Source organism: Aulonocara sp. 'chitande type north' Nkhata Bay, linkage group LG23 (assembly GCF_057382095.1).
Source record: "Aulonocara sp. 'chitande type north' Nkhata Bay isolate Kocher_YH1m ecotype deep benthic linkage group LG23, A_spYH_male_GT1.1, whole genome shotgun sequence".
Classification (NCBI taxonomy): domain Eukaryota; kingdom Metazoa; phylum Chordata; class Actinopteri; order Cichliformes; family Cichlidae; genus Aulonocara; species Aulonocara sp. 'chitande type north' Nkhata Bay.
In genome coordinates this window covers 3,629,732-3,655,284 of record NC_141365.1, presented here as the reverse complement: position 1 = coordinate 3,655,284, position 25,553 = coordinate 3,629,732, and the positions used below count along the sequence as shown (strand labels likewise).

The following is a 25,553-nucleotide window of genomic DNA, read 5'->3' as shown; positions in this document are numbered from 1 at the left end:
ATTGTCTCCAGCTCCCCCTACATGGAAGTCTGTTTTTTGTTGTGGGTGAGTTTTGCACAGGTTTACTTCTGTTTCTGCTCCCATTCATTGTTGATTTCATAACTTTGTAGTCTTTGTGAGTCTATGAAGGTGGCCCCTCCCTGAGCGTGGTTCTGCCGGAGGTTTCTTCCTGTTAAAAGGGAGTTTTTCCTTCCCACCGTTGCCAATGCTTCCTCAAAGAGTGTTGTTTTTTTTTATTGTTAGGGATCTTTCTTCATTAGTCTAGTGTGTTTGCGTTATAGATAAAAAGCTGGAAATAAACTGAATATTGTGTCTCTGTGGCTGTTCTGTTAAAGGACACCTGCCCTCAAAATTTTGTGACGAGACAGAGTTTTGCATTTTATCTTCTGCAGAAAACCACAAACTAAACACGTAAAACTAAACGTGTGCTCGGACGCGTATCACTTCGCAGTTAAAGTCTGTACAGCCATTAAATGACATTTCCTGTGTAGAGTCGTGTCCTGCACGTGACTTTAAATCGTCATGAATTAATAGTTTCATCTTATTCTAGCGTGCGTTTAAAGTGACGACAAATGGGCGATCGTGCGGAGTTGCGCTGTTTGTATGGCACTTTTGGTTTGCACGGCAGGGGGAGGACCCACGAAGCCCGGTGGGCATAAAAAAGCAGAGGCAGAAAAAGTTGTGACAAGTTTTGTGACAGCGGAGTGAGTGTGTGCGCTCAGAGAGACGACTCGGAGCTCCAGCAGCAGCAGCAGCAGCAGCAGCTCGGAGGGGGAAGATGGCGCGGCGCTCCGGCCGTGCCACGTCTCGGTGTGAAGAAATACAAACACATCCCAGAAAGATGGCAACATCTGCGGTTTGGTTGTGCTTGTGCCTCCTTTTTCCGTCCGCGGAGGCCGGACTGTACACGGCTTCGGACCAGATCGTGTTGTTAACTCAGGAAAATGTGGAGTCTATTTTGATCAACTCCACAGCTGCTATGATCGTGGAGTTTTACGCTTCGTGGTGCGGACACTGTGTCGCCTTTTCTCCGACGTACAAAGCCCTGGCCAGAGACATTAAAGGTGTGTACAGAGCAGCAGCAACGTTTGAAAGCTTTCAGTCATTCTGACTCTCGTTGTGTTCACTTCCAGCTTTGCACAGCTGGTCTTGTTCGCTGCCTTAAAAAGAAACTTCTGCTAAACATTTTAAGGATAAAAAAAAATCTGTAATTTAGTCTTTTTAAATATTTCCCGAGCTTCATCTCTGCGCGGAAATGATGAGAACACCAAGCTGCACTTTCCATCTGTTAATTAGAGCATGAGATCTAATGGAAGTGTTTTTATTTTGCTCGCTGCTCTCACGTCCTCTCCAACTCAGAGCTGCTCCTGCAGCCGCTGCCAACGAAAATCTCACAGAAGCATCCGAGCAAATATAATTAGGATGATGGTTAAGGACGAAGTTTCTGATGATGGCTGGGGCCCAACACAGTCACAGGGTATTTCAGTCCAGTGCTTTCACTCGCAGTCCACAGTGGCATCCATGGCTTGGCATGCTATCAAACGGCCTGCCTTGGAGGGATTAGGAATGCTCGCAATGTAATGATTTTACACTGGGAGCAGCACCGGATGAGCCTTGGACCTCTGTCGGGTGTGTGGACTCCCACGATCCTGCTCGTGAAGCAAAGTTTCTAAAATGAATATCAAAGGAAAATGCTGCTCACCTGTAGCAGCTGACAGTTTGATTATAGCTAGAAGTTTTTATCCTAAAAGCCGTACCTTCTATATTGATTCATGGATCGAGACTAATTCGGGGCCCCATCCAGTGCTGATGGACTGTACACAGCAAAGTAGACTGTAAATAAATATTTACTGTGGGTCTGTCTCCCTCTGTTTGATGTCTGTTCAGAGTGGAAACCGGCTGTGGATCTGGCAGCTGTAGACTGCGCTGATCAGGAGAACAGGGAGGTCTGCAAAACCTACAAAGTCCGAGGGTACCCCACAATAAAGGTCGTATGCTATATATGAACTGTCTGCATGGCTGTTTCTTCCTTTATGATGAGTGTTGTGTGGAAATTCACTCTTTCCACTAAAGCTGCTGATTATATGAAAAAGAGGCTGAATTAGGCATCCAAAAACAGTGGCTCACTGTCTTGTCACAGCAGGAAAGTCTCATGTTCGGACCCCCTGAGTGGCAGGATGTTTCTGTGTGGTTCGCTTGTTTTTACCCCTCTTTGCTCCTGCAGGTTTTCTCAGGAGAACCTGACTCCCATAGTTCCCTTGACTAAGCTTAGAGCTGTAGTTGGTCTCCAGGTGCTGCACCACAGCACACTGACAATGAGTTGGAGTTAAGATCCTTACAGTGATCCACAAAGGAGAACATAAAGAAAGTAAACAACTTAGTTCTCCGAATAAATTAAATCACAATTATTCAGACATAAGAAATAAGAAAGTTGGAAAGAAATTGAAAAGGCAGTTTGTTGTTAACTCCTCAGTTTCACATGGTTGGGCATTGATATGGCTTTTATGTAACAGTTTGCATGTAGGGTGACCAAAGCCCCCCCTTAGATTTGAGCACACAGCATTTCTACCCCTCGTTCCCACCCCCTGTCCCACATACTGAGGCCATGTCCCACATTTAGATTTTGTTCTAGTTTTCAAAAGTAAACACTGTCAAATAGACTCTTTACCAAGTCTGGCTTTTATTCAGTAGCTACAACGAAAGCACGAGAGACCATCATCAGACTGTCACTGTTTCACTGCTCGTGCTGAAGTCACAGGTGTGCATATTTCACTAGAAGAGGCTGGAAACTTTCACAGAGGAAAAAGACATGCTGTTAAAATAAAGGCTGACACAACCTACAACTGTTACTCAGTGTTTTTGTCTTTCCCCCTCTCTATTCTATTTTCAGTTTTGCACTGGGGAAATAATGACGTGTCAGTGTACGAGCGTACAAAAGCAGATGATTATCAGACACAGGGTTAAAAAAAAAAAAAAGTAGCACATGACTGTTAGAAAACTATCACAGAAACTGCAAATTGTGTTATACAAACATACTCGTTGTCCTACATTCAGCTTGTTGGGATCTGCTCGCCGTGTTTGCATTAATGAATCCTGTTTAGAAATGAGTCCAGCACATTCCCCCGTGCAGGGGTGGCACATGGAGATGGATCCCATGAAGGTCCATGCTTTTCCTTCTCAGCTCTTCCAGCAGTGATGCAAAGATTTGATCATATTCTGCAGATGATGGTTAAACCTTTGCATGAGTAACGGTCCCATTTTTTTACTCTTTGAATCAAACACTGTTATATTCACGGGTCCTGTTCTAGATTTTAATACTGTTGTAATTATGCATATTTGTTTAAGGCAGTATGAAAACAGTGTGTATATAAAAACAAACAATACTTTGTGTAGTTTGTCCTTTAGTAGTCTCAACATCAAGGAGTCATTTTGAAAACGTTATTCTTGTATTAGCTGCAGTATCTCGTCAGTCTGCCACATGCAACATTTGCATGATCAACAGCCACATCGCAGAAATTCAAACATCTGCACTCATACTTGATTAGTCAGCAGAGTGTGTTCAAGCTCACGCATCAAAAGCCAATAAAACAAAGAGCTCCTTCTGTTTTGAACTTGCACTGGAGCTTTAACATCTGCTACTCATTTTAACCAGGAAGAGGTCAAGAGGAGGGCTGCCCCCCCCCCCATCAGATATTACAGAACATGACTTTGCTTCACTCGTAGCTGTGAGGCCCGTCTGATCACATCTCACTTCTCTCTCTCGTCTTTTCTTAACTGAGACCTCCCTCTTTGTTTTCTCTTCTCAGTTCTTCCATGCCTACTCCAAGCCTGATTATGAAGGACTGCCTTTTAGAGGTATTACACACAGAGAGGACACTCACCGAGCCTTCAGCTTGTTTTCTTGGAAACACCACCATAAGTTGTCTTGTGTAGTCATGGTGTTATTTCAATATGCTTAACCCTCAAACTTCCTCCTTTGTTTCTAATTATTTTGTCTTGGTTTAGCTCAAACGTGTTCTATATCCACTGTGCATCATTTATTTCACCAACCTAAGAGTACAGTTACCTGTTTTGGACTCGTTTGTATTGATGTTTTGGTAAATACGGATTTGTGTCAGTTTAAGATCATCTGTAATAAAATCTTTGCATTTTTGATTTATTTATTTTTAGAGTTTAGCCGTAATGTTCAAGACCTCCGTCACAAGATCTTAGACAAACTGGAAACCCACGGTGAACCCTGGCCCCCTGCCTGCCCCCCACTGGAGCCCACCAGGTAAACACACGAGCAGAAACACTAGTTTCTATAAACTTATTTTTATCAGCAGTTTTACAGTTGCAGTCTTATCGTCTGTTCAATCATCACTCACGACTGAAGCCAGCTGATGTATCTGCAGTAACTCCTACACAGTTAGGGGTTCGAGGGTTCTCATCTAATATGATATTATGATGTCTCTGTGTTGCCTAGCAACCACCTACCAAGGGGCTTAAACGACCAGCTGAAGGAATTAATGCGCATATAGCAACTTATAAAAGATTCTTATAACTTTAATTTTACAACAATAACATCCACAAAATGTATTTCCACACGTCCCATACTTTTACAAGCATACAAAACATGTTTCCACAAAACGGGTTCTATTTCAATATTTTTCGCTCTTCTTTTGCAGTTCCTGTTACCCTGCCTTCATAAAATAACTTGTTTTGAATTCGTTTCTGTCCTCTTACTCGATTGTGTATGCACCTAAAATTGAGCCTTTCCAGTATCTGTCATGTTCCCAGTGTATTTTATTTATTTATTTTTTTTGTTGTTGAACTTAATTCATATCTTCAACTTTCTGTGGATTTTGTAGTTTTGTTTGCAGAATTGTTCCTATAAGCAAAAAAAAAAAAAAGAACTGTTCACTTTAAATTTAAATAAGGGGTTAAAAAAGTTGATTTCTAAAGTTTATGACAAATTCAGTTTGACTCAGAAGACTCCCCATTAGCTCATTATTACTACATGGCCGCCCTGGTGCCTACGCATGGCACACACGCATACAGTATACAGACATGTGAACTAAAGCACACATAGTTCAGCAGGGGAAGGCCCAGGAAGTCTTTCTCTTTGGGTTTAAAGTGAAAGCGTCATGTTAGAGCAGAAATTCAGAAATGCAGTTGGTTTTTTTGTTTGGGGTTTTTTAAGCAAAAAAAGATTTTTTTTAATTTATTTTTTCACAGGTGGAGACGATTTTGTTGTAAAGTTTTAGTATTTTAGGTGGAGGCAGAGAAATGACAGAAAGGTGGTGTTTTTGTTTGTGTTTTTCATTTAGTTTATTTTTACATTCTTGAAAAGCATGTAACACATTAAACACACGCAAACCATTCTGCACCCTAAATACTGTTATTATGACCTTTAGACACATAATGATTCACTTTTATTTATTTATCTTTGCTGATTTTTAAAAAGTCAGATGTGGGTCTCTCCCTCTCCCTCTCCCTCCCCCCCCCCTCCCCCCAGCCAAATGGAGGTCGACGTCTTCTTTGAGACGAACGATGTCAAACACCTGGCTCTCATCTTTGAAGATGCCACGTCGTACGTTGGCCGAGAGGTAACACGTCGGAGATGTGACTGAAACGCTCGCAGTGTTTGTTGTCAAACGGCGGCGTATTAACATTAAATAGGTCCGTGTTATGAAACATGGCGAGGTAAAGTGTGTGTGTGTTTTGTACGTTAGGTGACCCTGGACCTGTTACAGTTTGACAGCATTGCGGTGCGCAGGGTCCTGAACACTGAGGAAAGCCTGGTGACTAAACTGGGCGTCACAGAGTTTCCATCCTGTTACCTTTATTATCCTGGAGGCAACTTCACCAGACTCAGAGTGTGAGAGTCTTTACAGTATCTACTGCATGTCAAACTGCTTTTGAAAAAGTGACAAAATAAAGTTTATAAACACATTTTTCTAGTATAAGGAAAATGTAAGGGCGTTCAGCACGCTCTATAATAATACTGATGATCTTATGGAAAAAAATCAAAATATTTGAAACAACCCACACACTCCTTATCTAATGTTTTTACTCAGTTTGTCTAATCAACCTTGTTATTCACGGATTTCCTTGATTTTTCTGACTGATATTTGTTATTGTTCATTATTTGGTGACCTTGTTGTTTCCGTATAAACTCTTGGACATCGTGAGAATCGGCCAGAAAGTGAAAACATCTCTGTGGGTGGGCAGAACTTTGGACTGTACAGCACAAACATAAAAGGGCAGTTACAGGTCTTTGTACGACGTGTCCTTCATGCGCTTTGGCCTCGCTGTGCAGTTACTAGAGGAGAATACAGGTGAGAAAAGAGGGTAGCAGTGAGCACCAGTGCAGTGAGCACCAGTGCAGGCTCGCGGGCGCAGTTTCCACCAGTTTAGCACCACTATAAAACCGACCACACTATGTAAACACATAAGTGGAGGCAGCCAGCTAAAATGTGACAGTAACCTTGGCTAAGCACTAACAGAACGTAAGAAAGTCTAAGGCTCCAGTAGAAATGTCTGTTTCTCAGTCCAACACAGTTGCTCCTTGCCCAAAGCAATGAAACGTGAAACAGGCGCACAAAACGTAAAAATCTGATTTCTGCATTATTATAATGAGGCCGTTCTTTTTGAATGGCTGAGCTGAGGCAGTGAGCCTGAGAGAAGCACATGCATTGCTCACGCTGGCTGTGGAAACATCTGCCAATATTGTGGAACTAGAAGGTCCGTGCCCTGCATGGATCTCCTACCTGTTTTCTTTCCTTTCAAACTGGGTCAGAGTTGCACAAACACCAAGTTTATTCCCCTTTGGTTGTCATTGTTCAACACGCGGCTGCACCGCTCTCTTCCGAAAAGCTTGGTAGTGTTCTCATTATCTGAACGCTATTCATGAGAATATTTTTAAACATCTGGCCTCTTAATGGGATCAGAGCATCAAAATCACTCCATTATTCACCATCATAAAGCGGCGCTGATCATTCCTCACCCTGCAAATTCATCTGCTGTTTATGCCTCTTTGTTTGGCTGTTTCAATAACTTGGCATGCAAAGAGGACTCTTTTTAGTTGACAAATGCAAAGAGGAAATGATTTATTGCTGTTTTATTTATTCACCCTCCATCTCTCCCCTTTCCAGCCCCCCTCATCTCCATCACTGTACAGAAGGGAGGTTTTTTAATTTCTTGCATGAAAACAATGCCATTGCTTTTCTGGCTTCACCTGCCAAACAAGCCCCAGCCACACACGGCGACAGATGGCCTCCCATCATCGCTGAATGTCTGATTGATCCTGGGAGAGCACAGTGGTGTGCGCCTGTGTTTGCGTGTCTGCGCGCGAGCGTGCGGGTGGCGTCTCACATCCTTCATGCATGTAATGTGTGCTGGTCCCAGGTGAATGCATTCCCCCTCAGTTCACCCTGATGCCTGCCTGCCTGCCTGCTGGCGCTGGGGATCGCTGGATGAATGGCTTCCCCTCCACATCTGTACACTCCCACACACACGCAGGTGTAATTGAGTCCCAGGCTGGTGTGAGTAAGCGTTGGCCCCGAGTATCCATCCTCCTTATTACCATCCTGTTCAAGTTTTACGATGCTCTCGCTCGCTCTTTCTCCCTCTCTCGTTCCCCCTCCCTCTCTCTCCGTCCGTGACAAGGAGAGAAGGAAAATGAGGGGAGGATGTGAGGGATGGAGGGTGGTGAGCGCTTTAGTGGTTGTGGTTGCAGGGTTATCACATGCCTAAATGATCAGCCATACCTCTCTCTCCTACTTACCCTGGCACAATCTGCCTAGTATTTAAAATGCATTCCCGTAAGTGTGTAAAATATACGGCCGTGAAAAATACAGGTCGTAAAAAGGGTTTTATGGCGTTGGACTGCTGAGACAAAAGATTGAAACTGAAATAAAAAACGAAACAGAAAACTGCTTTTTGAGGTTCGCTGCAGATATGGACACGTTAATGTTACTCAGGTGTGATTGTTGCATTTCTCAGTGTGCACGTCTCTGCACAGATGCACTTTCACACTGAAAACATCCTGTATTAACCTGTGTAAGTGATGGCCTCACTTCTCCCTTTCTCCCACAGTGACATTGAGGCTCGTGCCTTCTACTCTTATGCCCTCCAGAGGCTACCGGGGGTGGTGCGGTCAGGGAAGCCTCCACCAGTCTCCACCGAACTCCTTAAAAACAACACAGAGGATCCCTGGAGACCGTTCGACAAGTATGAATGAGACACAACATCCACAAACATCTTTACTGACTCATATTTCGCCTTGATGTGATTGTTTGCTTTTTGCACTCAGGTTCAGGGTGTATATGGCAGACCTGGAGTCAACGCTGCACTACTCCCTGCGCGTTGAGCTGGGTGCTCAGTCTGTTTTCCAAGGGCGGGCACTGACTTCTCTCAAGGCTTACATCTCTGTCTTGGCCAAGGTACACTTAGCAGAACTTTCAGACACAGCAAGTACAAAAAACAGCAGATTTGTATTTTTTAAAGCAGTTTGCTCCTCGTTGTCTGACTGGATTTGTTATCTTGACGTATACTGACTACTGAAAACTGTTGTGGTCAGAAAAGCATTAAAAACTGTTTGTTTCTAGATATTGATAAACTATTGATAAACTAAATAAACTAAAAATAATCAATTTTAGCAAATCTGCTGAACATGAACTTGCTTCACCAGGCAATGTTGTAGCTCAAGTCCTGCAGTTGCAGCAGGTCACCACTAGGTGGAGATTGAGACAGCAGAATGTGGGTTAAAGCTGCAGATTTGAGTTTTCCTGTTCCAGCGTTTGGCTTTTGTTTTCCTTTGCATACGTTATTAACTTTGGTCTCCGTCACTTTGTTACAGTTATATCCTGTTGTGCGTGCTGTTGTTTGTATGCGCACTCATAAACACACAAACGTGTCAGAAAGCCGGAGTGAATGGCACCGACTAGAGCAGAAGTCCAAAGACTCTGGTGGGCATTGATGGTGCCTCTCAGGGTGCTTGCTGCCCACAGGCTCATGCTGTCTTCCTGCTTGTGGTTTCACACAAGCATATATTTGTGACCATGCCAGTCTTGTGGGTGCGTGCGAGTGATGTTTGTCTCTCATTGTCATTTGTTACCCTTTCCTCCTTTTTGTTGTTGTTGTTTTTCCAAAATATTTCAGTGTCTCCACTCTTTTTACCGCCCTGCCTTTGGCTGCATTCTTACCCCTCTATTTGCTAAATCCTTTCTGTGTGAAGTGAGCCAGCCAGGCAAACATGTTGTGATGATGAGGCCTGACCTGCTATCCTGCTCCTGTTGGCTACAGACCAGCCTGTTTCACTGCCCTAGTCCGCCACCAATCTCTCTGATTATATCTCGCTCTCTAGGGAGGCATCGTAGAGAGCCATCTCCGTCAGTGTGTGTGTGGCAGAGCACTGTGGCCTCCTATTAGCTCCAGTTTGTTTAGTGAATAGCAGCAGGTCCCAGTGGTATTTTTAGCATGCCCCCACCCCTTACCAGAATGGAGCAGCAGCCCAGCGGGGCTTTGTGTTGCTGAGGAGGGCGTCATTGTTACAGCCGACCGCCACTCGACGGCCCTTATTGACATTTGACTGAGAGGTCTCGCTGCATGGTGAGAATGCTTTAAGCCAGACTCGACTCGCTGTTAGTCGTGGTTTGTGAGACCGGGTTGGACACGAGCGCAGGAAATGCCTGCAGGTCATGTTTACAGTGCAGCCAGCTGGATAATCTTTGACTCGCTTTTTGATTCGTCTAAAATCGCTCACTTTCAAACTGTTCTCTGCACCTTATTATTAAAGCGCTACGTTTAAAACGAAACACAAAAACACCTGAGCGCCACGTGTGAGTCATGTGATTAGAGTGAAAGTGACTCACGATGGCCTGACCTTTAATGTCAGTGTTATTTCACTCTGCTGTCATGCTCCTTAATCATGACTCTTTAATGTGAGCTGAACCACACAGTGAGTGGAAAGCTCCATGCACAGGCTCACGTGTGCCTACAAGTAAGGCTTTCAGTATTAATTTAATCAGCATATTCATTTGTCATTCTTCTGCGTATCCAGTTAATTGTCTAAAAAGTCTGAAAATTATAGTTTTAAGTGATTCTAATGATTGTTTTTCATCAACTAAGACAAGAAAACCAATAAATATATAAAACTGACTCTTATTAGACAAATAACTGTGTCCTGAGCCTCCTGAGCGTCTTCTTTCCTGGATTCGTTTTTTTAATTAGTCTGCTTTGTCAAAGAATCACACTTCCATGAATTCTTTCTTCTCCATAATCATACAATCATCACATCTCTGTGCCACATGTTGTAGATGGCAGCGTTTTTGCACCCAGTCGTAATATTACTAGATTTACTATCTTGTCAGGCTGGAGCCGGATTTATGAATCCTCTACATGTATATGAGGATTAAAAAAGTGGATCTTGGGAAGCATGAGAGCATTACAGCGAGGTTTTTAAGGATTACACCTCTATCCTGCTTTTCTCGAAAGAAGCCCTTCAGCCCAGAGGGGACAAAGGGGCTGAGGAATAAAACAAAGAATTAAGAGGAGGGGTTTAGTTTAAAGGAACACAGACGTCTGCCTTCTCACGCCACGGCCCAGGACATAATGTGTAAAAGTGCCTCTGCTGCCAAGATTGCCTTGGCTTTTCTTAAAATTAGCTGTCCAGATAATTATGAATCATATTACAGATTTAATGAGCATTTCCTCAGAATTTGTCAATTCGCTTTGATGTATTTTGTGTGCGTGTGTGTGTGTGTGTGTGTGAGGATGAGGCTGCTGTTTTCTGGTTTCCACTCGGGCACGTGTCTGCAGTAGATTACCGAGGGCCTTCACCCCTGGCTTCCACCCCCGGCCTGGCCTGGTCTCCCCTGTTAGAGCCAACAGATGCCTCCCTCTCAGGACCCTCACCACAAGGAGCTTGCGGTTTCTCAAGTGCTGCTGATACTAATCGGATCAGGAATGACATATTGCCAGGGTGAATGGGATTGTCATGGTCCAACTGGGATGGGTGCAGGAGGGGGTGAAGTGTTTGTGCACATTGTGCAGATACAGCGACAGATACAGATGAAGATCTCTGGAGCAGAGAGATGCAGAGATCATAAAAGTAGTAGCAAAAGAAAATCAATAATCAGCAGGCGTCCCTCATTCAGAATTTCATCCATAAATGAATCATTTTAATCGTCCTGTCAGCTGAATGGTTTTATTTTGTTAATATATTGCCAGTATAATTTCTCCTGATGCCAGCCTACTGTTGCTGTGAAAAAGAAAAAGCACACAATGACATTTTAGTTTAATAATTAACACATTTTTTAAACAAGGAAACTTGTTAAATGCTGCAGTGTTGCCTGCATTACTTTAAGCAGCTGTTGGTGAAAACTGACTGATTGTGAACCAGGCAGGCAGGATGAAGCTTTATTTAGATCAATGTGAGCAAACCGAAACCGTCTGAGTCTCTTTTTTCTCCTTTTTAAATTTTCTTTTCACACGATTACCGAACCTGCACAGCTCATGAATAGGGCTGCTTGGTGATGCTGACCTAAACGCATTAGTGGAAAACATCTGCGTTTTCTCCTCTGGTTAAATTCATATGGCTGTTTAATGAGCTTTTCCAACCAGTTGGCATTCAGACCTCGGATCCACACCTAAACCTATTATCACTGTGCCTCCGGAGCAGCAAACAGCCTTTGTGCTGCTCTTCACATCCCAACTTTCCAACTTTGTGTACGTGTGTATGGAGGCGGGGCTTGGTGAGTCGGTCGGTCCGCTCAAAGCTGTCAGGCTACAGGATTCATCTGGTTTCTTTATTTGTAATTATATATTTATAAGTCAGTCAAACCTGCGCATGATGTCAGCTTTTTATTTGAGCTGGAGATCTGAGTTTCATGAACACCAATAAATTACTTAACAAGTAACTCTGAAACTGCAGAAAACCCTCCGTTTACCTCTGTATACTCAGTCAACTTGTCTATTAATGGATTATGAAAAAAGTATAGTGGAAGGTTGTGCTCAGTTATTAGTGCTTTATGTAAGGGACACATGTGTTGGAGCAGGACTCTTTGCACATCGCAGCAGGTCTGATGAAGTGGGAGTAACGCACAGATCAGTGTGTGTTTATATGCAGGCGTGTTCCCATGAACACATCCTCCCCTGCTTTGTTGTTCTTGCCTCGTATTGCTTCCAGAGGCCCAGTGCGTTCGTAAAAACGGGATAAGTTGTGGAAAAAAGCTTTACTTGCTGTGTCTGTTTCTGAGAAACGAGACGTTATCATAACCTATTCCAGAGAGAGGCTTAATGTAAGAATAGGAAGCACATTAAGCCAAAGTTTATTAAAGCGGTCTTGTCTGTCTGACAGTCACCGGGCAGACGTGTTTTCTGTGTGTGTCTTAAGGCTGTCATCACTGGTCTCAGACACCCATCAGCTGGATTTCCTCTCCCGCTTCGTTTACCCACTTTGCTAGTTACAGTGTCACGTTTCTTTACAGCTGTGCCTGTTGCCAAGGTGACGTGAGGAGTAAGCCCGCGTGAGGAACACCTAAGTGGTTGTTAGTGGCTTAGGAAATGGATCTTAATGAATGAAGAAGCTCAAGCTTGGCTTTTGTCACATTTACTGAAATTCTTTAAAGGTGCTGAGCAGGAACAAACCTTAAACCACAATCTTTTGTAAAATATTAGGAAACAAATGTTCTACCCGGGTGAAGACGTGCGTTTCGAAGAAGCCTCAAGACCCGTGTCGTCACATCTTCATCACTACATTATTTTTTCTTTCCGTAGCTTCTTTCTAAACCAGAGCTACAGGGTGTTTTTATAAGTAGACATGTAATAATTAAAGATGGTGTAAAAATGTTATCTTTAAAAAAGCCAAACTTCTTTTATTCTTTTTAAACAGAGATAAAAGTGGTTTGCTCTAAAAGTAAATCTAATCACTGAGGCTAAAACCACGACTGCGTGCTCCCCCTTTGTTTTAAACCTGGACATGTAGCAGCTCTCTGGGGGGTCTGGGGGCCGTACAGGGTGTTTGGAGATTTCAAGGTAATCAGCAAAAAACTAAATTTGACGTAAATGGGAAGCCCGCAGTGTTTTCCATCAAACTGCATCATTTAGGCATGCATGCAATGACTTCCAATAATCCTAATGATCTGGAAGTATTATTCAGAAGCGCTGCTTGGACCTTTGCAGGATTTCTACTGCTGGTTGAAACTGAGATGTTGATTTGAAAACATGTTTTGGCTGGTGAGTGGCTCTATCAGAAACATGTTCAGGAGTTGGGTTCTAATGAATCAGGCTGAATTGGATGTAATGGATACAAACAAATGTTTCATTTAAGATGGATTCTTCTGGCTCTAGTTTAAGTTGCATGTTTAGCTCATAACATGAATTAAATTAGTTGTAGAAACTTTGTGCAAGCAATTAAATTTCAGCTGGAATCATTATTGCATTAATGTAATCTACACTGCAGTCTAACAACACAAATGTAATTAGAGTGAGTGACATGCATGAAATGAGATTTCTGGTTCTCGAACTACATATACAGTGACAGCCTGAGTGAGGAGCAGAGATGGGCGGTAACGCGTTACTGTAATCGGATTACTTTTTTTCAACTAACGAGTAAAGTAAGGGATTACTATTGCAAAAACGGTAATTAGATTACCGTTACTTTCCCGTAGGAACGCTGCGTTGCTGCGTTACTAAAACCGTGATTTTTTGATTTTTTGATTTTTTTTGGCGAGAATGTCTCATGACAGTGACGTCAGCGAGTGCAACGTTCGTGACAACAGCTGTGTGCAGATCAACAGTGGATCATATATCGAGTGCAGAGAGAGTATGAGCGTGCAGCGTTTAAAGCGTGGAAGTACTGACCTTACTTTGAGTTTGATTCCATAAAAAGGGACAAAAACATTAGTGTCCGCTGTGCGTGGGAAGAAAACTTCTTTTTACAGCGAAAAAACCCCTAAACTTCCAACAAGCACCGAGTAGCTACGACGTAATGGGAAACTCACAGAGAAACTCGCGGATTCTTCCACTGACCGCGGCACACCTGCACCAGGGTAAACCTCCGCCTGCCCCACTCCTGCTTTACAGGTGAAAATAGAGCAACAGGACCGCTGAGTCTTTGACTTTATTTATTTTCTGCTGTGTTTTACTTGCATCTATTTGAAAGACTGAGTGTAAACACAAAAACTATTTTATTTTATGAGCTGGAATGTGTAGAAAATAGGTTTAAATGTTAAACTAATTTCTTCCAGTCAGAGAATGTTGCAGATAATTAAATTTTTGCTTGATGCATAAAGTTAAAAGATTAAAACTAATAAAACAAGTTTTAAAAAGAGACTTTTCCATTTGATTACATTTTGTATGATGGATTATGCAGAAAAAGTAGAATTGGGCTGAAAGATCTATCGCTTTATCACCTACTCAGGTTGTAAATCGTGTTTTTAAAAAGTAACTAAGTAATTAATTACTTTTGAAAATAAGTAATCAGTAAAGTAACGGGATTACTTTTTGGGGGAAGTAATCAGTAATTAGTTACTGATTACTTTTTAAGTAACTTGACCAACACTGGTGATATGTCTCTTATTCCAGTAATGAATCGACGGATTCAAACCTGCAACTGTTCCCCAAAATGCCCTTCATTTTCTAGTCTGTTTACTGGAACTCAGTAGAGATGTTTTCCTTGTTTGTATTGTGAACCATGAATATGTTGTGCTTTGTTCTTCCTTAGTACTTCCCAGGCCGTCCTATAGTGACGAACCTGCTGAAGGATTTAAACTCCTGGCTACAGAAGCAGACTGGAGATCGCATTTCATACGAAGCATTTAAAGAAAAACTGGAAAATGATGCACAGGTGAGCTCTGACAGGGACAAATTATACATTATTATTATTATTATTATTATTAAAATGAATTTGGTGCATCCGAATCATTTGTAGTAACGTTGTTTATGTCTGTGGCATTCACTGGTTTCAAAAATAGTTTGTAGTTTGCAGACTACATTTAGAAAGTACATAAATGCAAACAGAGCCAAAGCAGCCAATGGAAGGAAGGGAGAGGAGAGAGTAGCAGACAGATGAGCAGCTGCAGGGAGAACAGAGGGCAGGTCATCACAAAATACACCCAGACTGATGTCCGAGCGTCTGGCTGGGAGTAGCCTTGTCGTTCTGCTTAGCCACAAGGTCACTTGTCAGTCTGGACACTTAATCAGTTCAGAGGCAGCACAATAATTTGTCAAAGAAATGCCAAAATGGGCATAAAAATACATCTTAAAAAAAACCTTCTGTACAAGTTCAGGGGTAGAAAAATACTCTTAAAGATGAGCATCCAGATGTTGCCGTATCTGCTTTGCGCTTGTCTCTGTGCTAGCGCATGCAGCTGGAAATCTATGTGCTGTTGTCTTTGGAATGAAGCCCGCGTACCTCCGGCGTACAGCCGCTCACAAATTGAAAGACTCACTTACTTACATCATTAGCTTTTAGCAGGCAAATCAATGGATCAATGAATCAATGGGAAGGTATGAATAGACTCCGCCTCGGAGGAAATGGACTCTGCACCAAATCTTTACTATTGACATCTGAGTAACCCTGTCAATCAAGCCAGTGATGGCAGTGCAGTGCAATGAGCGCAACGACTTTATGTCAGAGAAAATATGTTGTTGAATTCAACTGTGGCTCGTGGTTAGAGATGCAGATAGCTTCTGTTCATTAGTGGAGGGCTGAGCCATTAACCTGAGATTGATCAGGAAACTCCACGCAGCTGCTTTCATTAAGTTGAACGGATCTCGAGATACTGGAGAGACTCTTTACTTTTAGAGTTTTGTCTCATTTAGAGGAAAAGCCTGGTGATACTTTCCAGCTTCTCTGAACACTAAGACACTTTCTTTCCTTTGAAGAATCATAAAATGGGTCTCCCTTTTGTTGAAAACCCCCCACATTTCCTAAAAAGCTGAATAGCGTTTGCCAAGAAGCTCTAGTGACCACACGAGGTTAAGTAATCATTTGTTCAGGTCCGTTTTCATCTGCAGAGTCGGGCCTGTGCAGAGGTGTTTGCAGGGGTTTGTGCAGAGATGCAGCAGATCTCATGTTCACTGGAGTAAGAGGTCAGCGTGCAGGTTTATGATAAATTAGGCCTCCTGCTTTATTTTAAAACAACGAGAAAGAAAATGTGATTTCCTTTATTTAGCTTGTTTGTTTCCTGTCCTTACTTCACATTTACCGGTAATTTGATTTTTCTTCTGTTTTTCTTTTTGTTTCTCTCAGTCTCCAAACTCGACGCTGCCAGACGGCGTGAGGTGGGTGGGCTGCCAGGGTTCACAGCCCCACTTCAGACGTTATCCCTGTGGGGTGTGGACTCTCTTCCATGTTCTTACTGTTCAAGCTAACAGCAAAGGCTCAGGTACAAACACAGTTTGTGTTGCAATGAATTAAAAGGTCATTGAGAGGTCAAAAATGCAGTGGAAGACTGAGGATGAGAGAGCTTTGTAAACACATGAGCTCTGGTTTGGCCTTTTTCCTTCCCAACAGTGACCTGATCTGACAGAGATGAGTTAGTTTATATTTTTATTTTTAACAGTTCAAATTGAGCCTAATTGTTTGTGTGAAAAGGGATTATTGCAGATTAGTGGAATGTGAGTGGTTAATAAAAATAGGAGGCAGATGACCAGAGGCTCCGCTCCTGGCAGGGACGTTAATCTCCCTTCAGTACGCACAGAGACAGGCACACTCAGATACATCCACACCGAGGTTAATCCCCAGGTTTACAGACCATTATGTGACCTGCAGATGGACTGGCCAAAAATGGTGTCCATCTGGCCCGCCGCAGACCACCACGGCTTAAAAGGCGCATGCATACACGCTAACACACACTTCTGACTATCAGAGAAAACATCATTTATCCATATCTGCATACACCCGTACAGTATCAAAGGTGTGTTCCACAGGCCTATCGTTATTTTCATAAAGGGCTCAAAGCTCCTGTCCGTGCTCTCACCAGCTGATTGGTGAACATCTAAAGGATCTGCTAAGCTGAGGACAAAAGCAAACGGCTAAAGGGAAATATGTTTGCGGGCTGCTGGAGTCCTGAGACAACAGCCGGGCCACCATTCACATAGAGCGTTAACGGCCTTTAATCTCCAGATTGCATTATCCCATTCATCTCAATATGGGGGTTAACCCAGCTCTGGGTGACTCCTACGTAATCGTGGGAATCCAGCGGGTGCTGGATCCTCGCTGCCACTGGCACACCTTCAGGAGGTGCATGCTCAGGTGCGTTTCTGCAGCTGTGACCTCATTTAGATGTGCCTGTGATTGTGAGCGACTTTGGAGGAAATGACAGATTTAATAATTGCTACAGTAAAGTTGAATTTAAACGTATTGTAATGTATTTTAAAGGATTGTGCACTGCTCTGCTTTTCCCCTTCAGATCCTCAAGAGGTGCTGCGTGCGATGAGAAGCTACGTCCACAACTTCTTTGGCTGCAGGGAGTGTGCGGGACACTTTGAGAACATGGCAGCAGAGACTCTGGAGCAGGTGACATCACTGCCCACAGCAGTCTTGTGGTTGTGGTCCAGACACAACGTGGTCAACAACAGACTGGCAGGTAGGAGTTGGCTCGGTCATCTGTCGCTTCTTTGTAGAATCTTCTTTTCCCTCTTTCAGCTCTCAAACTTTAATGATGTTAAAATGTCTCTGATCTTCTATCGTGGAACTAACTTAAACTAACATACAGTAACACGGCTTTAAATAAAAGTGTGAGTCACGCCAAAGCGAGCATGGTTTCACAAATATTAGATAAACTAACAGAAAGCCAAGTTGTATGAAACCCACAATTTAAAAAAAGATGAGAAATGCAGTCCAAGCCACCAGTGTTTAAACTGGTGACGTAATGTTTAAGAGATGTGTGTGAAAAACTGAAAAACCAGTTTATTTGTTTAAACATGGAGATGATAAAATGAAACGTTCAGGTGGTTTATCTGACAAACAAGCACATTTAAGATGTTGCACTTGTTGCATTATATTTGCATTTTTCATTACTGGACCACATGGATTAATCAGTGATTAAAAATAAATTGATGGTTTGTTGCTGCTTCTGCAATAATGTACGTTAGATCAAAGTAAGTCTCTTTTAAACTTTACTTTACTCCATCCCACTTTTCCCATCACATACTTGCCTCTTTCTTTGTGTGTGTGTGTGTGTGTGTGTGTGTGTGTGTGTGTGTGTGTGTGTGTGTGTGTGTGTGTGTGTGTGTGTGTGTGTGTGTGTGTGTGTGTGTGTGTCCAGTTAGTCTCTGTAATATGACTAAAAGAGGCTGAGGGGAGGAAGGATGGATCCTCAGATCAGACACCAGCTGTCACCACGTCTTAGCCCTCCAAGTATCATCTGCTTCCACCTCGCCCATTTTCTCCTGACCCCCCCCCCCCCCCGCCATCTCCCATTCTCTCACACCCAGTGTACCCCCACTGTTGTCTGAATGGCCCTTCCTCATTCATAATCCATGCCAGATTATGGTTTTATATTCTGCTTAATCAAGTAATATCTTTTACTGCTGCCTACAAATCAAATCCATATCTAATGTTGAACATAACTTTCTCTGTATTTCCAGGTTTGTCCGTCCTTCTCGGTTCAGCTTTCTAAATATAATCTTTTAGTTTTCGCTGTGCTCTGTCAGCAAATTCCTCTCTTCACATCAGGCACGAGTGCTAAACAGAGTGTCTCTCCTCCCTCTTCTGTGTTCCTGATTTTATTAGGCGTGGCGTGGTCATTAACAGCCTACTTTGTTAAATCACTGCCTTTTGTTTGTGTTTCTGTGACTGCCCCCTCTTCTATCTGAGGGACAGCTTGTGTCCTCAGCAGCAGAGGCCAGCAGTACACCGTCCCCGCGGCTCCTCAGACAGTTAAACACCATCTAACCTCCCCCTTCATGCATCCATCTTTCCTCTTCTGTAGCTTACACTCTTTCCACTCACCATCCCCTGGGACTCATATCCTCTGCTTGACAAGTAATAGTGCAGCATCCTCACAGGATGCGTCCCCCAGGAGCCGGCCCGCTTTGCGTACAATTCCCAGGGTAATGTGCGACAGCAGGTGGCAAACACCATGACACAAGCCACACACACTTCCTTTTTTTTCCTCCCCTTTTTCCTCTGTATGGGTTAAGTTGTCGCCGGGGGGGGGGCACTGAGGTTAAATCGGGCGAATCAGGAGGGGAGAGCGAGGGAGGAGCCGAGGGTTTGGCAGCGTTTGCTGCAGTGAGTGGCGGCGTCTCCCCGAGGAAAGCGCACTCCATCCACTCAACCCCTCCCCTCCTCTTTGCCTAAAGTGGAGCTCTTTAGCAGGCCTCCCCGCCCCTCCTTTCAGAAGCAGCCATGCATGAAAGAGCAGCTATTTGTAAAGCAGCCCAACAATTAATTTAGCTGGCAACAAAGAGGCCCCAGGGCCCTCGGCCTTCTTGCACGGGCAGAATTAAGACTGGTGGCAGCTCAGTCCTGTTGCTGCTTGTCAACAGCTGAGACTGATTCACATTTCTACAGATGGAAGAGCACTGCTGCTGCAGCGGCTCCAGCTGCCTCCTGGGATGTTTTTGTTGGTTGTGGATGGTTCCCCTAAAATTATATCGCACTTTTTTTTTAACAGTAAGATCAAATGGAGAAAAAAACAAACAACGAATGATGCATAAAAATGTTCCTGATTTATTAAAACCATCACTATTGCTTCTGTGTAGTTTCTGTTTTTGTTAACGCGTCGTTACCCGGACATTGTGCGAGCACAGCTACGTCCTTTATCTGAAACGTTGGTGTTTTCGCGTTTGCTTTTTCTTGATCCACACAATCTATTCAAGATGCATCAATACTACTGAGGTTTGCTGTAAATGTGACCCTTTAAACAAAATCACAAGTGCATGTCAAATCAGAATCTGCTTGTTGTGCACGTCCCAGTAAACATAACGCGCACACACACAGGACGACAGCTTGGTTAAATAGCATAAACTAACTCAAACATGCAGCTATTGCAAACAAATAAGCAAATAATAAATAAAAATGTCAAGTTAAACTTTTTCAGCAACATTTTCTTTTCCCAAAAATATTTGTCCAATAAAATCTTTCCAGGTAATGAGAGAATTTCATAATAAAAGTATAGATTGCATAAAAACTTTGCTATGAAATGATCTAAAATTAGCAAAAGTCAGAAAGTAGTTCCATAAAGAGCACGTGTCACCTGAATGAATCGGGCTACATGTTCACACTTTTCAATTAAAACAAGAAATATTGATATTTATTATCCAACCCCAGCAGAAACTCTGATATACAATAAACAATCCCTAAATGAGTTTTTCCTCTCCAATTATTTAAATAAGCATGAAATCTTGACTATTAGCCCCCTTCACTCACACCCCTGCACCCCATGCTGCTGGCATAGCATGTGTGGTTGCAGGATTATTGCTGAAGAAGCTAGTTTGACGTGCTGAACAATACATATTTATACCTGATGAATATGTATGCCTGGCAGTGATGACATCTCTGTGATGGGCTATTGTGGCAATCTGGATATGGCTACTGTGGCTAAAGTCACCCTGGCTGCAAACGTGGCGAGCTGATTAGACTAAGGAAGGAGATGCAAGGCATACTGGATGTATGTGCACGTGCACCCTCACCTGCTGAAATGTTTAAAAGCCCCCCTTCACTCTCACTCACACACAGCCACCCATTCAGCACACAGTAAAATTGATGTATCCTTTATGTAAAGTACTGTATGCAGAGTACAAACACCCATGCATATGACTGAGATTAATCTTGAGCAGTGGAGAGAAGGGGGAGTAGAGGTGGTGCAGGAGGATGTAAATTGACAGTCCTGTAAAGTGACAGACCTGCTGCTCTGCACCCCCCCCCCCCCCGCCCTTCTTTTCTCCAACACAAACCAACACACACACACTCAGACACACAATGGCCTGCTGGTGACAACAAGCAATTCATTACTAGATGCTGCCCTGTGTGTGGGTGTACGTGTCTTCTGCCAGTGTGTTTGCAAGCATACAAAGGCCGAGTGATGTGTGAGCGATGAGCGGCGTTGGTGGGCAGCGGCTACATAAAAGAAAACACGTTAAAGGAGAAAGTTTCTAATTCATTAGAAGGGCAGCTCCCCGCTGAGGCTGCTCTTGGTCTCATGTTCAATTTGGAGATTGGACTTTGCTTTCAAAGGGGTGTAAAGGGACAAGACAGGTGGTTCAGAGCACCAAGGTGCCTGAAAACAGGGTGGGTGTGTGTGTGTGAGTGGGCGGGTGGGTGGGTGCGCGTATGAGTGGGGATGCTGTCCACTTTGGCCACATCTATTATCTCACCATCCCTCCCACTGGGACATCCCAGAAGCCCATTGATCATTGTTAGACCCTGTCATACGAGCGCGCACACAAGTGCACACAAAAGTATCAATCCATAGATTACATGCACACACACCCAGACAGATGATTTACATATACACTCTTAAATACATACATACACATATGCATATAGGCACTTAGTTTTTACGAGCACTGTGACAAGATCAAATGGGTTCAGCGCAGATTGCATCCAGTCCTCAAAGCACTTACATCCTGCTGTCAGCGTGCACCAACAATAGAAGAAGCATCTGACTGGAAGTCGCTTCATCTGCCACAGACAGTCTCTGAGTTTGTTAGTGTGACTCTGAGGCTGTGAAAGAAGCCACTGAGACGGTCTGCATTTGTTTTTTAAAAATCTCTTGAATACTTGAGTTCTGTCAGCAGTGTGAATACAGAAAAAGTCTGTTTTCATGGTAACATTGTAACGTTAACTGTAAGATTTCTCTTTGTTGTAAAAGGGATAAAAAGGATATCAGTAATAAAGTGTAGGACATCTTTCTGAATGAAATGGTCATAAATGTAGAAGGAAGATGTGAAGTTTACTTCTGAGGCCTCTGACAGTGAGGTGCATGTAACCTGCAGTGATAGTTGATCCTGATTTCCTGTCTGTTGTTGCACGTTTGATATTCTCCCAGTTACAAAGTGCTTAAAACTCCACTGTGCGATCTGCTCACCCTGTTTCTTTTGCAGGTGCTTTGAGTGAAGATCCTCAATTTCCAAAGATCCAGTGGCCTCCGCCCGACATGTGTTCAGCCTGCCATGCAGTAAAGGACAACGGGGAGCACACGTGGAACCTGACGGAGGTTCTCAAGTTCCTGTTGACCTACTTCTCCTCCGACAGAATCCTCACAGGTTTGACTGAAAACATTTTATGAACTTCAAGAACTTTACCAAACTGGGAGGTCAAAATTAGACTGATCCAAACATAAATTTAAAAAAAAATGTTGTACCTGTTCATCAATACCTGGATGCCTGTTACACATATATGAAGCAGCATTGTTTACTAATTGAATTTTTAATGCATTTAATGACTGACTGCTAAATTTCTAAGTGTAAACTAGTAACTGTGTATCTTAAGATTCTGAGAAGATTTGGTCCTAGATTCATAGAGTGTAATTTTTGGAAAGTTGGTGAAGGGAGAACCACGTATGTTTTATTTGTTTTGGGTTTGTTGCCCTTTTCCCATCAGACTACCTGGAGAGTGAAAGCCAGATTTTGGAAAAACAGAGGGAGAAACATGCCAGCCAGCAGGTCGTTCACATAGCTGAGAGACACGCAGAGAGAAGAGCCAGGGAGGCCTTGGACTTCAGAAAACATCCTCTGGAAACAGAACCCACTGAGCAGGAGGAAGAGGAAGAAAAAGGCGGGGAGGTGGAGGAAGAGGAAGAAGGCCCACAGGATGAAACGGCAGCAGAGGAAGAAGAGGAAGATGAAGAGGATGGACTAGCAGGTGACATGGTAGGAAGATCGTCTGAGCCAACGCCTTGGGCCAAGCCTGAAATGGAGCTGGGTCGTGGCCGGCAGCAGGCTCGGAGGAGACCGAGCTTTGTGAGAATGAGGAGAGACCCGCAGGAGGACATTGTGGATCTCGACTCGTTTGTCAACCAGCACTACAAGGCCAAGGCGCTGCAGATGGCTACCTCCACCCGAGTCAAACGACGCAGCCTGCAGAGAAAGGAAGAGCAGGAGCCCGGGCCGGTGTTTGGGCTCGGCATGGAGCTGGGCGCAGGGTTGGGGATGGTGGGTCTGGAACCAGTGGATGCAGGCTTTGATCTGGATTTTGCGCGGCCAAGGAAGCGGCTGCAGAAGCGAGACGTGGCGGGCCAGTACTTTGGTCAGGAGGCTGAGCTGAGGCACAAGGGACGCTTGATGTCCGTGTTGACCATTGGCTTCTCGAAAGTGGACATCAGCTTGTGTGTCCTCCTTTATTTCCTGTCCTCCCTGTGTCTTCTGGTCATGTACCTTTTCTTCAAAAACCGCCTCAGACGACGGCGGCCTAAAATCTCCGTCCCCTGAGCCAACATGTGTGCTAATTTCACCTGAGTCATAACAAAGATTAACATTCATTTGGTTAATGTCTCCTAAGTTTGAGCGCACTGCACACAAATATAAAATGCTGCCCTCCATAACTGTCCAGTTAAATGTTACCTGCAGTGACACATTTTACTGTGAATTTCACTATTTTCTGTCCAACTACAGACGAGGAGAAGGGAAAGTTAGCAAGTTACTTTAAAAAAATCAGGACAGTCATGATTTTATTTTCCGTGCAGCCTGCAGGGAATTTCATTCTTTCCACACTGACTGTGGGAAAAATGTGTGTTTAGATGTATATTTACATGAAATAAAGGAAAATCAGTTTTTGTCACCACTTTAAACCCCAGTATGAGCTGAAATGTTTTCTGTAATCTGTGTGATATAGATACAGCGCTTAAAATGTATTAGATCACCTGTCATCAAAAACAAGAAAACACAAATGTTTTAGAAATGTGTCAAAAAGCTTGTTTATAGCTAACAGCTGTCATTTATTAGGCAAAATAAACTAAATTCACATTTTTAATCCCAAATTTGAGCCGACAGTGGACTCAGAGAGGAGTCAGAAATTAATCGGGTAAAGCATCAAACCACCAAAACATTTTTTTTTTCTGCAGGAATTCAAGCAAATAGCTTTAATTTGGTGTCTTGATTGGAAAATGTGCTTTATTATCTTATTATTGTATTTTTGTTTGTAAAATGGTAAATCTGAAAATTCACATGACAATGAGTTTATTTTCAGTTCATTTTTATTTATATAGCACCAAATCACAAGTCACTTCAAGGTGCTTGATATTATAAAGGTAAAGACTCTACAATAGTACAGAGAGAACCCCACCTATCAGATAAACCCCCTCTGAGCAGGCACATGGGTGACAGTGGGAAGGAAAAACTCCCCTTTAACAGGAACAAACCCCCAGGCAGAGCCTGGCTGAGAGAAGAGAGACTGACTGGGGGTGATGGGAGGAAGACTGGACCAATATCATTTTGATTCAAGAGCTTGCACAAACTGGCGGATTAACAGAAACACAGATGATTTTGGAAATGACTAATACTGTTAGTTATGGCATAAAGCTGTACTGGGTGGTCTAATAAGTTTCAGCTGTGTTTGGTTTTCTTTCACTTTTGGTGGATTTTTAAATTTACTGCTTTTGTTACTGTTTTCTGTCAGATTCCCTCCTTAACGGTGTTGTGTGGCTGAGAATTTAGTCACATTACGTTTGTTTTGGTTGCTTTTTCATTTCAGTCTCAATTTTGTGAATTTTAACGCACTAACGGTTAAATGAACTTTGAGTGATTCAGAGCAGTCGTGTTGAATCTTAAATTATTGCTGAAAACTGTGACTCGACCAGAGAGAAGCAGATGAGCTGCATTGGTCCAAATTACACTTGAGCTTGACATGATGTCTTTGAATATTACATCACACTGAGTCCACGTAATAGCCACTCTGGTTCTTGAAGTGGAGTGAGGAATATGTTCACACTGGACGAGGATTTGGATTAATCGGGATTTGTTTTGTTTTTGTTTTCTTGGCTGGGGTCCATGAATGATGAAGCGCTGCTCTTCTTCGATGTTTCCATTTGCTTTGGTCTGAATCAATAAAATTATTTTTGATAACGATTTTCGTCTTTTGTTTCCTTGTTCTGACGTGGCGGTCGTGTTAAACGCGTAAATGGCGTCTGTGTTGTCTTTAATGTCGAAATATGTTTTTGTTACAGGTTTGAAAGTGACTTCCTGTTGTTCTAGGTCAAAACAAAAAACAATCAGGACATGGCGAGAAGGAGAAGGGTGTTACATGTAGAAATGGGGGTTAAACCATGCAAGGTTGAAGGAAAAAGCCTGTTGCCATCTGCTGTGCAGCGCAAGCTAAATCCTAACAATTTCATTGGGATTATAGCAAGTGAGTAATCCAGCTTTCCTTTAGGACTAGAGAGGAGAGATTACCCTTGAGGATTAGCTCCCAGCAGATAATAAACTTTATTAAAATGCAATCGGCTTTCATGAGGCTTCTTCCATCCTCACACACACACACTTGGAGGTGGGCTCTGCTAAGGAAGGGCAACGGCAGACCCTCAGGGGCGGTAACATGATGGGATAAGGGGTGGATGAAAGGAGTACTATGGGGGGGGATAAATGGATGGATGGATGAGGGTTTGATGTTGAGATCA

At 43.2% G+C, this 25,553-nt stretch overlaps 1 protein-coding gene across 1 annotated transcript; it reads left to right on the top strand.

Moving 5' to 3' along the window:
- The first annotated feature begins 595 nt into the window (after positions 1-595).
- On the top strand, positions 596-25,005 carry qsox1 (quiescin Q6 sulfhydryl oxidase 1). Its single transcript, XM_086281802.1, has 13 exons — positions 596-1,064; positions 1,888-1,988; positions 3,807-3,855; positions 4,171-4,273; positions 5,498-5,588; positions 5,715-5,860; positions 8,080-8,214; positions 8,297-8,426; positions 14,711-14,833; positions 16,241-16,376; positions 17,403-17,579; positions 22,045-22,206; positions 22,544-25,005. The coding sequence occupies exons 1-13, from the start codon at positions 779-781 to the stop codon at positions 23,368-23,370; spliced, it is 2,466 nt and encodes an 821-aa protein (XP_086137928.1). The 5' UTR covers positions 596-778; the 3' UTR covers positions 23,371-25,005.
- Positions 25,006-25,553: the final 548 nt, after the last annotated feature.

Excerpts from the sequence above, each read along its gene's own strand:
- qsox1 (XM_086281802.1), top strand. The coding sequence starts at position 779 with ATGGCGCGGCGCTCCGGCCGTGCCACGTCTCGGTGTGAAGAAATACAA. Across the intron at positions 3,856-4,170 it reads TGAAGGACTGCCTTTTAGAG|AGTTTAGCCGTAATGTTCAA; the intron begins GTATTACACACA and ends ATTTATTTTTAG. Across the intron at positions 17,580-22,044 it reads GGTCAACAACAGACTGGCAG|GTGCTTTGAGTGAAGATCCT; the intron begins GTAGGAGTTGGC and ends TTTCTTTTGCAG.